Raw genomic sequence first — 13,970 nt, forward strand, 5'->3', positions numbered from 1 at the left:
ATATATATAATAAGGTTTAATATAGAAGATTAATTTAATGCTTATACTTTGCGCTAGCATATTTTAATGGTTTATTACACTTTAATATATTAACTATTAAAATAATTGTAATTTAAATTTTTTATTTTAATTATTATTTATTTTATAATTTATTTATGACAACAAAATATTTATCAGCAGTTAGCTTTTAAGGAAATTGTTAAAATTAAATATGTTGTTGTTGTTATGTTTTTGTGTGTTATCTTGCGCTAATATAAATTATGAAAAAGTATTACCCTGAAAATTTTTTTACAACCCTGACTTTTTATTTTGTTTGTATGATTTTTATTATTTTAAACAATTAAATGTCATTGACACACTTAAATGTCATAAATGAAATGGTTGAAGTAGTAGTGATTATAATTGTGACAATGTTATGATGTCATTTAAAATCTAATTAATGTTGTAATAATGAAATATATTAATATGTTCATTGTCATTATAATACACTGCCTGGCAAAAGTCTTGTCATTGATCTTAGTTGTTAGAGCAAAAAATAATAACTTGACTTTTAGTTGATCATTTGGAAAAGTAGCATAAGGTAGATTTTTCTGATGATCTGCATCCCAATCATCACAAACACTGCAGAAGACCTATTGGAGCCTACATGGACCCAAGATTCTCACAGAAATCAGTGAAGTTTGGTGAGGGAAAAATCATGGTTTGGGGTTACATTCACTATGGAGGCATGCAAGAGATTTGCAGAGTGGATGGCAACATCAACAGCCTGAGGTATCAAGATATTTTTGCCGCCCATTACATTACAGACCACAGGAGAGGAAAATTCTTCAGCAGGATAGCACTCCTTCTCATACTTCAGCCTCCACATCAAAGTTCCTAAAAGCAAAAAAGTCAAGGTTCTTCAGGATTGGCAAGCCCAGTCACCAGACATGAATATTATTAAGCATGTCTAGAGTAGGATGGAGGAGGCATTGAATATGAATCCAAAGAATTTTGATGAACTCTGAAGTTCTGCAAGAACACTTTCTTTGCCATTTTAGATGACTTTATTAATAAGTTATTTGAGTCATTGCAGAGATGTGCGGATGTGTGAATTTTGTCTAAACAAAGTCAGACCTTACTGTCCTAATTAAATAATTAAAAATCAAGACATGATCATATTATATTTTGGTAAAATAAGTGTAATTAAGAGGCCTTTGCCTTTTATATAAGCCACTTCTGATACCAAATGATCAAGTTATTATTTGTTGTTCCTTAAACTTGGATAGGCCACAAGACTTGTCAGGTAGTGTACATTCATGAATTAATATAAATAGTTAGAATGTCAGATTTTATAATTTTGTCAGAATTGAAATGTCATTATGATTTCTTCAAGATTTTTTCTTGTTATAGTTAATTTGTCAATAGCTCATTAATTAATGTTCATGATTTAGTGTACAAAATATTTTCAGATTTACAACAAATGTCATAAATGCAGCTCTGACTGGACTGGCTCTTCTCGTCAAGCCTCATTTGAGTCAAATCTTCAGCGTTCGTCCCATCTGAGCGTCTGAATTCCCTCCGCATTAAAGCATGCAGGCCTCAGAGAGTCATAAGACTGGGCTGAGGTCTATCAAGAGCTTGTTGACTCTCTTTCCCTCCTAATCGACAGAGTTTCTCATGCCTTTATCAGTGCTCATGATACGGCTGTAAAACCGAGCTGGATGTCACAGCACGTGTTGTGTCTGATGTCATGACTTTATGGTCATCAAGTAGACTTGCCAGAAGCTTCAATAGTCCAGTACATATCACAGTTTCTCTTTTTTTCATAAATTCTGAGTTTTCAGTCGTTAATTTCATAATTCCATGTGCATTTAAGGTTTAATTGGTTTAAACCAAGTGCAAAATGGGTAGATGTGCTGTTTGTGCATCTCTTTATCTCTTTTTTAGTTCTTTTTTAGGCCCCGTTTACACTGTCAGGTCTTGATGCCCAATTTAGATTTGTTGACTATATCTGATTTGTTTTCCTGTCTGTTTACACGTTGTTTTAATTGTGACCCATATCCAATTCATGCGTTTACACTTGCCATACAATTTACGATGTTGCGCATGCATAAAGGCGGGTTCTAGCATCTGTGCCACACTAGCCACGATGGAAGAAATTGGCTTGTTTTTAGCTCTGCGAAATATGCGAAGTGCAGTAAAAGCAGTGCATGGTTTAGTCCAGATTTACCCCCATGCAGTTTATGTAATGGTATGGCCCTGATGTGTGTGTGTAGTTGAAGATGTAGCCTTTGCCTGTGTGCGCACTGGTGTTGGAGAGAATAAAGTTATTCTATGTGTAGTGTTACCACGACTGGGGTGGAGTGACAGGAGACCACAGGAGGTAAGATCCACTATGCAGTTTATTCAATAGTCAGGCAAGCAATGGTCATCAGGTGCAAACAGGTATATACAGGCAGTCCAGAATCGTAGTCGATATAAACAGGCAGAAGGTCAAAAGGCAGGCGGCTTAACAGGATAACTGGGAAACAAGGCTAAGATCGAAACACGGAGAAACAAGACAGGGAAACGCGTTGTAATGTTACTAGGAAAACAAGACTCGGCCAACTGGTAGCGTGAGAGGGTGGCTTATGAATGGGATGTAATCAGTCTGTGAACAAGGCTCAGCTGGTGCTTGCAATCAGGATACATGAGTGAGCAGGCGTGCGTGTTTGGGAGCAGTGCATGTATGAATGTGTAGTCCTGGGGAATGCGGAAATGAAGTCCTGAGTTCGTGTGAGAACCAGCGATCCTCTGGGGAGCGATCGCTGGTTGTGACATAGCCCCCCCTCTAGGAGTGGATTCCAGACACTCCACTACTGTTCAGGCGGGAGGCGTAGCGGAGGCGGAACAGGGGGAGGGTTGGAGGGCCAGGACCATGCAGCTGGGGCGTACCTGGGGCGTGGAGCTGCGGAGGGCCTGGAGACTGGAGCTGCGGAAGACCCGGAGAGTGGAGCTGCAGTGGTCTTGGATCGTGTGGCAGCGAAGGACTTTGAGTGCTGCGAGGAGCCGGCAGGGCTGGGAGTCTGGATGACGCCGGCTGTGTGAGCTGTCTGGATGGCGCCGACAGGACGAGGAGTCTGGATGGCGCCGACAGGGCGAGGAGCTGTAGGCGTTCGGGAAGCTCAGGCGGCGACCGCGGCCACTCGGGAAGCTCAGGCGGCGGCGGCGACCACTCTGGAAGCTCAGGCGGCGGCGACCACTCGGGAAGCTCAGGTGGCGGCGGCGACCACTCGGGAAGCTCAGGCGGCGGTGACCACTCGGGAGGCTCAGGCGGCGGCGGCGGCGACCACTCGGGAAACTCAGGCGGCGGCGGCGGCTCTGGCTGAGGCGCTGGCGGCGGCGTCGGCTCTGGCTGAGGCGCTGGCGGCGGCGTCGGCTCTGGCTGAGGCGCTGGCGGCGGCGTCGGCTCTGGCTGAGGCGCTGGCGGCGGCGTCGGCTGGGGCGCTGGCGTCGGCTCTGGCTGAGGCGCTGGCGGCGGCGTCGGCTCTGGCTGAGGCGCTGGCGGTGGCGTCGGCTCTGGCTGAGGCGCTGGCGTTGGCGTCGGCTCTGGCTGAGGCGCTGGCGGCGGCGTCGGCTCTGGCTGAGGCGCTGGCTGCGACGTCGGCTCTGGCTGAGGCGCTGGCTGCGGCGTAGGCTCTGGTTGAGGCGCTGTTTGCGGCGTCGGCTCTGGCTGAGGCGCTGGCTGCGGCGTCGGCTTTGGCTGAGGCGCTGGCTGCGGCGTAGGCTCTGGTTGAGGCGCTGTTTGCGGCGTCAGCTCTAGAGGATCTGGCAGCACTGGACGATCTGGCAGCACTGGACGGTCTGGCAGCACTGGAGGGTCTGGCAGCACTGGAGGGTCTGGCAGCACTGGAGGGTCTGGCAGCACTGGAGGGTTTGGCAGCACTGGAGGGTCTGGTAGTACTGGAGGGTCTGGTAGCTCTGGAGGATCTGGCAGCACTGGAGGGAATGGCAGCTCTGGAGATGGCCTTTCAGGAGCAGGAACAGACTTTGAACTGGAAGCCATCTTGTGAGCTGGCTGACTGGGAGCGGCCATCTTGTGAGCTGGCTGTGGACAATGGGTCGCAAGCCCCGTAGCCAGCGGGTCTTGCTCTCTACAGCCCCCCCCCAAAAGATTATTTGGATTTTCGTCCACCTCTCCTATGGTGAAGGAAGATCCACTCATCTGCAGGGCTAGATCAATATAGTTCACCAAAGACCACTGGGGTCCGTACAAGGGTATGTTGGAGTATAGGGGCTCAGACAGTCCGCCATGAAAGAAAATCATGAGGCATACCTCACTCAGGGTGGTACGGTGGGCCAGATTAATAAAGTCCTCCACGTACTCCTCTATTGACCGGGCTTCCTGACGGAGACGCATGATTTGAACACCCGCTGGATCCATGTTCTGGCCGAGTCTTCTGTAACCACGACTGGGGTGGAGTGACAGGAGACCACAGGAGGTAAGATCCACTATGCAGTTTATTCAATAGTCAGGCAAGCAATGGTCATCAGGTGCAAACAGGTATATACAGGCAGTCCAGAATCGTAGTCGATATAAACAGGCAGAAGGTCAAAAGGCAGGCGGCTTAACAGGATAACTGGGAAACAAGGCTAAGATCGAAACACGGAGAAACAAGACAGGGAAACGCGTTGTAATGTTACTAGGAAAACAAGACTCGGCCAACTGGTAGCGTGAGAGGGTGGCTTATGAATGGGATGTAATCAGTCTGTGAACAAGGCTCAGCTGGTGCTTGCAATCAGGATACATGAGTGAGCAGGCGTGCGTGTTTGGGAGCAGTGCATGTATGAATGTGTAGTCCTGGGGAATGCGGAAATGAAGTCCTGAGTTCGTGTGAGAACCAGCGATCCTCTGGGGAGCGATCGCTGGTTGTGACATAGCCCCCCCTCTAGGAGTGGATTCCAGACACTCCACTACTGTTCAGGCGGGAGGCGTAGCGGAGGCGGAACAGGGGGAGGGTTGGAGGGCCAGGACCATGCAGCTGGGGCGTACCTGGGGCGTGGAGCTGCGGAGGGCCTGGAGACTGGAGCTGCGGAAGACCCGGAGAGTGGAGCTGCAGTGGTCTTGGATCGTGTGGCAGCGAAGGACTTTGAGTGCTGCGAGGAGCCGGCAGGGCTGGGAGTCTGGATGACGCCGGCTGTGTGAGCTGTCTGGATGGCGCCGACAGGACGAGGAGTCTGGATGGCGCCGACAGGGCGAGGAGCTGTAGGCGTTCGGGAAGCTCAGGCGGCGACCGCGGCCACTCGGGAAGCTCAGGCGGCGGCGGCGACCACTCTGGAAGCTCAGGCGGCGGCGACCACTCGGGAAGCTCAGGTGGCGGCGGCGACCACTCGGGAAGCTCAGGTGGCGGCGGCGACCACTCGGGAAGCTCAGGCGGCGGTGACCACTCGGGAGGCTCAGGCGGCGGCGGCGGCGGCGACCACTCGGGAAACTCAGGCGGCGGCGGCGGCTCTGGCTGAGGCGCTGGCGGCGGCCTCGGCTCTGGCTGAGGCGCTGGCGGCGGCGTCGGCTGGGGCGCTGGCGTCGGCTCTGGCTGAGGCGCTGGCGGCGGCGTCGGCTCTGGCTGAGGCGCTGGCGGTGGCGTCGGCTCTGGCTGAGGCGCTGGCGGCGGCGTCGGCTCTGGCTGAGGCGCTGGCGGCGGCGTCGGCTCTGGCTGAGGCGCTGGCGGCGGCGTCGGCTCTGGCTGAGGCGCTGGCTGCGACGTCGGCTCTGGCTGAGGCGCTGGCTGCGGCGTAGGCTCTGGTTGAGGCGCTGTTTGCGGCGTCGGCTCTGGCTGAGGCGCTGGCTGCGGCGTCGGCTTTGGCTGAGGCGCTGGCTGCGGCGTAGGCTCTGATTGAGGCGCTGTTTGCGGCGTCAGCTCTAGAGGATCTGGCAGCACTGGACGATCTGGCAGCACTGGACGGTCTGGCAGCACTGGAGGGTCTGGCAGCACTGGAGGGTCTGGCAGCACTGGAGGGTCTGGCAGCACTGGAGGGTTTGGCAGCACTGGAGGGTCTGGTAGTACTGGAGGGTCTGGTAGCTCTGGAGGATCTGGCAGCACTGGAGGGAATGGCAGCTCTGGAGATGGCCTTTCAGGAGCAGGAACAGACTTTGAACTGGAAGCCATCTTGTGAGCTGGCTGACTGGGAGCGGCCATCTTGTGAGCTGGCTGTGGACAATGGGTCGCAAGCCCCGTAGCCAGCGGGTCTTGCTCTCTACAGCCCCCCCCCAAAAGATTATTTGGATTTTCGTCCACCTCTCCTATGGTGAAGGAAGATCCACTCATCTGCAGGGCTAGATCAATATAGTTCACCAAAGACCACTGGGGTCCGTACAAGGGTATGTTGGAGTATAGGGGCTCAGACAGTCCGCCATGAAAGAAAATCATGAGGCATACCTCACTCAGGGTGGTACGGTGGGCCAGATTAATAAAGTCCTCCACGTACTCCTCTATTGACCGGGCTTCCTGACGGAGACGCATGATTTGAACACCCGCTGGATCCATGTTCTGGCCGAGTCTTCTGTAACCACGACTGGGGTGGAGTGACAGGAGACCACAGGAGGTAAGATCCACTATGCAGTTTATTCAATAGTCAGGCAAGCAATGGTCATCAGGTGCAAACAGGTATATACAGGCAGTCCAGAATCGTAGTCGATATAAACAGGCAGAAGGTCAAAAGGCAGGCGGCTTAACAGGATAACTGGGAAACAAGGCTAAGATCGAAACACGGAGAAACAAGACAGGGAAACGCGTTGTAATGTTACTAGGAAAACAAGACTCGGCCAACTGGTAGCGTGAGAGGGTGGCTTATGAATGGGATGTAATCAGTCTGTGAACAAGGCTCAGCTGGTGCTTGCAATCAGGATACATGAGTGAGCAGGCGTGCGTGTTTGGGAGCAGTGCATGTATGAATGTGTAGTCCTGGGGAATGCGGAAATGAAGTCCTGAGTTCGTGTGAGAACCAGCGATCCTCTGGGGAGCGATCGCTGGTTGTGACATAGCCCCCCCTCTAGGAGTGGATTCCAGACACTCCACTACTGTTCAGGCGGGAGGCGTAGCGGAGGCGGAACAGGGGGAGGGTTGGAGGGCCAGGACCATGCAGCTGGGGCGTACCTGGGGCGTGGAGCTGCGGAGGGCCTGGAGACTGGAGCTGCGGAAGACCCGGAGAGTGGAGCTGCAGTGGTCTTGGATCGTGTGGCAGCGAAGGACTTTGAGTGCTGCGAGGAGCCGGCAGGGCTGGGAGTCTGGATGACGCCGGCTGTGTGAGCTGTCTGGATGGCGCCGACAGGACGAGGAGTCTGGATGGCGCCGACAGGGCGAGGAGCTGTAGGCGTTCGGGAAGCTCAGGCGGCGACCGCGGCCACTCGGGAAGCTCAGGCGGCGGCGGCGACCACTCTGGAAGCTCAGGCGGCGGCGACCACTCGGGAAGCTCAGGTGGCGGCGGCGACCACTCGGGAAGCTCAGGTGGCGGCGGCGACCACTCGGGAAGCTCAGGCGGCGGTGACCACTCGGGAGGCTCAGGCGGCGGCGGCGGCGGCGACCACTCGGGAAACTCAGGCGGCGGCGGCGGCTCTGGCTGAGGCGCTGGCGGCGGCCTCGGCTCTGGCTGAGGCGCTGGCGGCGGCGTCGGCTGGGGCGCTGGCGTCGGCTCTGGCTGAGGCGCTGGCGGCGGCGTCGGCTCTGGCTGAGGCGCTGGCGGTGGCGTCGGCTCTGGCTGAGGCGCTGGCGGCGGCGTCGGCTCTGGCTGAGGCGCTGGCGGCGGCGTCGGCTCTGGCTGAGGCGCTGGCGGCGGCGTCGGCTCTGGCTGAGGCGCTGGCTGCGACGTCGGCTCTGGCTGAGGCGCTGGCTGCGGCGTAGGCTCTGGTTGAGGCGCTGTTTGCGGCGTCGGCTCTGGCTGAGGCGCTGGCTGCGGCGTCGGCTTTGGCTGAGGCGCTGGCTGCGGCGTAGGCTCTGATTGAGGCGCTGTTTGCGGCGTCAGCTCTAGAGGATCTGGCAGCACTGGACGATCTGGCAGCACTGGACGGTCTGGCAGCACTGGAGGGTCTGGCAGCACTGGAGGGTCTGGCAGCACTGGAGGGTCTGGCAGCACTGGAGGGTCTGGCAGCACTGGAGGGTTTGGCAGCACTGGAGGGTCTGGTAGTACTGGAGGGTCTGGTAGCTCTGGAGGATCTGGCAGCACTGGAGGGAATGGCAGCTCTGGAGATGGCCTTTCAGGAGCAGGAACAGACTTTGAACTGGAAGCCATCTTGTGAGCTGGCTGACTGGGAGCGGCCATCTTGTGAGCTGGCTGTGGACAATGGGTCGCAAGCCCCGTAGCCAGCGGGTCTTGCTCTCTACAGCCCCCCCCCAAAAGATTATTTGGATTTTCGTCCACCTCTCCTATGGTGAAGGAAGATCCACTCATCTGCAGGGCTAGATCAATATAGTTCACCAAAGACCACTGGGGTCCGTACAAGGGTATGTTGGAGTATAGGGGCTCAGACAGTCCGCCATGAAAGAAAATCATGAGGCATACCTCACTCAGGGTGGTACGGTGGGCCAGATTAATAAAGTCCTCCACGTACTCCTCTATTGACCGGGCTTCCTGACGGAGACGCATGATTTGAACACCCGCTGGATCCATGTTCTGGCCGAGTCTTCTGTAACCACGACTGGGGTGGAGTGACAGGAGACCACAGGAGGTAAGATCCACTATGCAGTTTATTCAATAGTCAGGCAAGCAATGGTCATCAGGTGCAAACAGGTATATACAGGCAGTCCAGAATCGTAGTCGATATAAACAGGCAGAAGGTCAAAAGGCAGGCGGCTTAACAGGATAACTGGGAAACAAGGCTAAGATCGAAACACGGAGAAACAAGACAGGGAAACGCGTTGTAATGTTACTAGGAAAACAAGACTCGGCCAACTGGTAGCGTGAGAGGGTGGCTTATGAATGGGATGTAATCAGTCTGTGAACAAGGCTCAGCTGGTGCTTGCAATCAGGATACATGAGTGAGCAGGCGTGCGTGTTTGGGAGCAGTGCATGTATGAATGTGTAGTCCTGGGGAATGCGGAAATGAAGTCCTGAGTTCGTGTGAGAACCAGCGATCCTCTGGGGAGCGATCGCTGGTTGTGACATGTAGACTGCTGTGCGACAAAAAGCAAACGTTACAACACGAAGTTCGCCCAACTTTAAAATGATTTTGAGGTTGGTGGTGGGAAAGGGCCGTCATCGCAGCTTGCGCTTATGGTTTATATGCTTTATGATGTCCTCCACCATTCAGAGGAATTCGTGGGTACGAGAGAGTTCTCAGGACTGTTGGGAGCAAATTGTGGCGACTGACCACTTTCCTCCTCTGTGTTTCCTCTGATGTTGTTTACCGCGTCGGCATCTCCACACACGCTCTTCTTTCTGTCATTAAACCGCGGAGAAGCACCACATTGTCGCAAGTTTAATGATGTACAGAACAGAATGCCTCAATAAATCCGATGTGCCTGTTTACATGACAGTTGCATTGTCACATATCCTATCTATATCTGATTTATTTCCACATATGAAGGAGGCCTGAAACCGATCTCTGAATATCTGAATGCTTGTGTTTTTCGTATTTACACGGTCCTAGAACAGATCCGATTTGTGTCACATATGAGCCAAAAATCGGAATTGGGTCACATTTAACTGGCAGTGTAATCGGGGCCATGCATGTATTTGTGCTTCAACAAATACTGTAGTAGAGCTGTACGATCAATTGAAATTGCAATTGAAATGTAGTCCCAATTCTACCCCTCAGTTCTTCCCCTTAGTTCACCCTTAGGGGTGTCCCAATTCTCTTTAGCTTGAAGTCTAAGGGAAAGGGGTAGATAGCCCTTTGAGTGAAGGTTTTTCAGGAACACATTCAACAGAATCCCAAAATAGACCAGCCACAACTTCAGGATAGTTGTACCTGGAAGTAAGCAGATCTACAAATAAGTATTTTTTGTCATTATTATGAATTTTTTACAACAATCAAACATGTTTTAATATATTCATAACCGCGTTCATGTTTTACTGCCATGCTTTAAAAAAAAAAAAAAAAAAAAACGCTAAAATAAAAAACGCTAAAGTTTGTGTTGTTGTTTGTAATTTCCGAATTGGTTTCTGACTGTTTGATTGTACTTTCAATGACAACTTTATATATACTGTAGTTTCTTTTCTAGTACTGAAATTGGAATTAAAGATTGAAAAATTAATTTAGCATTATTAATTAATGTTAGATACAATTCAACAACAATATATTTTTTTTATTTCACTCTTTTATTCTTTGTTTTTGTTTTGTTTTGTCCAGTAAAATGTTTGGCAGGGAAAGTAAAAATCAGAACAACTGCATAGTTTTAATCAAGGCATCCATAAATGTTGTCATTTGAATGAATGTGTAATACTTTCTCATACGCACTTGTACACAGCACCTAATAACAATTTACAATGCAATACTTTCTCCAAACGCAATTGTACACAGTACCTTGTAACCTTTATATTTATAACAAATCCGTACAATTAAACATTCAGATCTTTTTGATCAACTGCATCTCTGTTTCTTGTTTATCGTGTTTTTTCATATTTATTTTGTGTTGTCACTTGTCACTTATGTACACTGGAAGCTTCTGTAGCCAAAACAATTTTCTTGTGTGTGTGAAGCACATTTGGCAATAAAACTGATTCTGCTTCTGATTAATGCTGTGGGAATATTTCTCGATGGTATCTTATTGATATTTTTTTCTATGGTATTAAAGTAAAAAAAAAAAGAAAAAAAGAATTGCATTTATGAGAGGGCTCTTCTTTCTCTATAAAAAATAACACTCCCCCTTCCTTAAACTGTGGTAACACTACAGTTTGAGCATGTGAAATTTTGCCACACAGCACTGCAAAAGGGGTGGGATTAAACAAGATGATTAGACGTTAAAAAGTGATCAATTGCTCTATATTTCAAATTTCTGTACAGAGAGGTCATGTTTTGATCTTCGATTGGTTTCACGCAATCACGTGATGTGATTACGCAGGTCAGAGTTCAGGTCAGTCAAGCTTGGACTTGTGTTTAACATGCTTGCATTTCCGGTCTGTCGCATTCACATGCATGTGAATGGAAGTCTATGTGGCGAAAAGTGCAGTGTGACAGTGACTTTACTCTAGCACATATTCTCTGAGCACTAACAGTATGCATTGCCTCTTCTTGTTGAATCTTTTAAGTGCCTCCTCAGTTTTAAGACACATTGAACAAAAGCATCTGTCAAATGACTAATAGTAAAGTTAGAAATGCCATTATTGTGACAGAACCATTGTAAATGTTAAATGTGTGTGTTTCTGTTGCAGATCATCGAGTCTCTGGGCATCATGATCTATAAGGCTCTGGATTATGGCCTGAAGGAGCATGAGGAGAGAGAACTGAGTCCTCCTCTGGAGCAACTTATCGACCTCATGACCAACATGGCGGACACAGAAACAGACTGTCCTGATGAGGGATACGAGGCCACGGAGGAGGAGGATGAGGGAGAAGAAGAGAACGCTGAAGTCTCCAATGTTCGAGGATACCGGGACATAATTTCTGTAAGCATTGACCGATTGTAAAACAAACTGTGATTTAACAAAAGGTGTTAACCCAGTACAGCTTAATTCTTGTTTTTATGTAGTTAAATTGGATTTCTGTCCTTAAAATAAAATAAAATTAATCAAAAACATAATAAATAAATAAAAACATAAATAAAATAAAAATATAAAATAAAATGAAATATAATTTTAAAAATAAAATACAACAAATTAAAATAAATATGAAATCAAATAAAATAAAAACAAAAAATAAATTAAAACTAAATAAAATAAAACGAAAATAAATACAATTAAATGAATAAAAAAATAAACAAAATTGTAAAAATAAATAAAAACAAAAATAAAATTAAATAAAATGAAAATAAATTTAAATAAAATGAATGAATAAATAAAAAAATAATAAATAAAAACGTAAAAATAAATAAAAAACATAATCCCATTTCTGTCCTTAAAATAAAATAAAATAGAAACATAAAAAATATATAAAAACATAAAAAATAAAGTAAAAACTAAATAAATAAATAAAAACATAAAAAGTAAAAAAAAGTAAAAAGTAAAATAAGATAAAATTAAAAAATGAAAATAAACAGTAAAATAAAATAAAATTAAAATAAAAACATTAAAATTTAATAAAAATATGAAAAAAAAATAAAAAATAAATAAATAAATAAAAGTAAACATTAAAATAAATAAAAATAAAATGAAATATAATTTTTTAAAATAAAATAAAATGACCTAAAACAAAATATGAAATGAAACAAAGTAAAAACATAAAAGTTAAATAAAAAATAAAATAGCAATGTGTAATGAATGCACAATTAATTTGCATAAATAGTGTGTCTGTATGTCTCTTGGGATGACTGTAATTGTTATTCTCTCTACTGGTATTATTTTAACTTCTCCCTCAGGCCCACTTTAGTAATGCATTACTCTCAAGCTCCATAAAGACCTCCAGACAGTAGCAGCACTTTTAATTACTGTCATAGTCATCAATAAATAAAAGGAGAAGCTTTTAGCAATGGTAGCAGTCGAAAGAAGGAATATGACCACACTGTGAGTGCTACAGGTACTAGCATTAGCATAAATAAGCATTATAATCATGTGCCACTACATAACCCAAGGAATCTGTTAAAAAAGGCAAACAAACAGACCACATGCATCAAGTAGTGGTCAGTTTGGGTAATAGAACATTCTAGATTATTCTAAAGGGTCTTTCAGGACAGGTTGGATAATACAGAACCATGACTGGATAAAACGAAGTTGGATAAAATGAACCATGACATTTAGTTTCTTCAATCTGGCTGGCTAAATTTATACTCCACCCGCCAACAAACCTTTTAGATTCTCCATTTAGAAAGAAATTGATTTGAGGATAAAGTAAATGAGAATGGAAGATAATGTGCCACCTCTTTCATCACCTTCGTCTATTTGTTTAGAATGGGGAAAGTAAAAAAACAACTATTTCCTTGAGTAATTTCCTCTAAAATATTTTCATTTCATAAAATTCTTATTCTCAATCTATTTAGACTTTTCCCCCCTTATTTTAGTGTTCCTCTATTTATCTAAAATTAAATAATAATTTGTATTATTCTGCAATTTGCTTGTTTGTTTATTACTGACTGTTCACTTGTCATCTGTAATGTTTTCATTTATATACGTTAGGCTAATAGTCTCATAATGTTAGGTAATGTATTTACCAACATAAATGAAGAATAAACAATACTTGTTCAGCCTTTATGAATCATAGTTCAACATTTACTAATGCATTATAAAAATCAAACGCTGTGCTTGTTAGCAGTCAATGCACCATGAGTTAGCATGAATAACAATGAACAACTGTATTTTTTATTAACTTACATGGTCACTATTTATTTTGATGTACAATTCACACTATTAACTAAGACTTTTAGCTCAATAAATCACTTATTAGCTGCTCATTAATAGTCAGTAGTTGGGTTTAGACATTGGATTATGGTGGTAAAATAAGATCATACTTTATAAGTGGTAATAAACAATTAATGGGCAGGTAATAAGCCAGTAATAAATGGTGTGGATTGTTACTTAACCTGACATCATTTACTTCCACGTTCTTTAAATATTAATGGTCCGTACTGGCCCAATACCCCTATAAGTGGTTCTGTTTTCTCATCATTTGGAATAGAATAACTTTTGCATAGATTATGATAGACATTTTTCTTTTTTCCTATGATTACTGACATATGCAGGAACCAACAAATTTAATTACAGCAACCTAGACCACACTGAACCTAAAAGGTACACTTTCAAGTTTGAGTTTACAAAAAAAAAAAACTTTTTTGAAGGGTTTATTATAACACAGACAACATATGCAATTATTTTAATCAACAGTGTTTTCTAAAAAAAAATTTTTAGAAAGGGTTTTCTTTAAA

General features: G+C 46.2%; 1 protein-coding gene across 20 annotated transcripts in view; it reads left to right on the forward strand.

Annotated features, from left to right (window-relative positions):
- Window positions 1-13,970, forward strand: part of spire1a (spire-type actin nucleation factor 1a) — a 98,539-nt gene that overhangs the window by 44,778 nt on the left and 39,791 nt on the right. For all 20 annotated transcript variants that reach the window (XR_015515972.1, XR_015515973.1, XR_015515976.1 and 17 more), the window contains exon 3: window positions 11,329-11,562. Coding sequence is in view for 10 of the 20 variants with exons in the window: in XM_087294515.1 (XP_087150641.1) it covers window positions 11,329-11,562 (234 nt within the window). In the remaining 10 variants the exon portion in view is untranslated. The remainder of the gene's footprint in view (window positions 1-11,328; window positions 11,563-13,970) is intronic.

Source organism: Danio rerio, chromosome 19, assembly GCF_052040795.2.
Source record: "Danio rerio strain M-AB ecotype USA chromosome 19, GRCz13ab, whole genome shotgun sequence".
In the NCBI taxonomy this organism is placed as follows: Eukaryota; Metazoa; Chordata; class Actinopteri; order Cypriniformes; family Danionidae; genus Danio; species Danio rerio.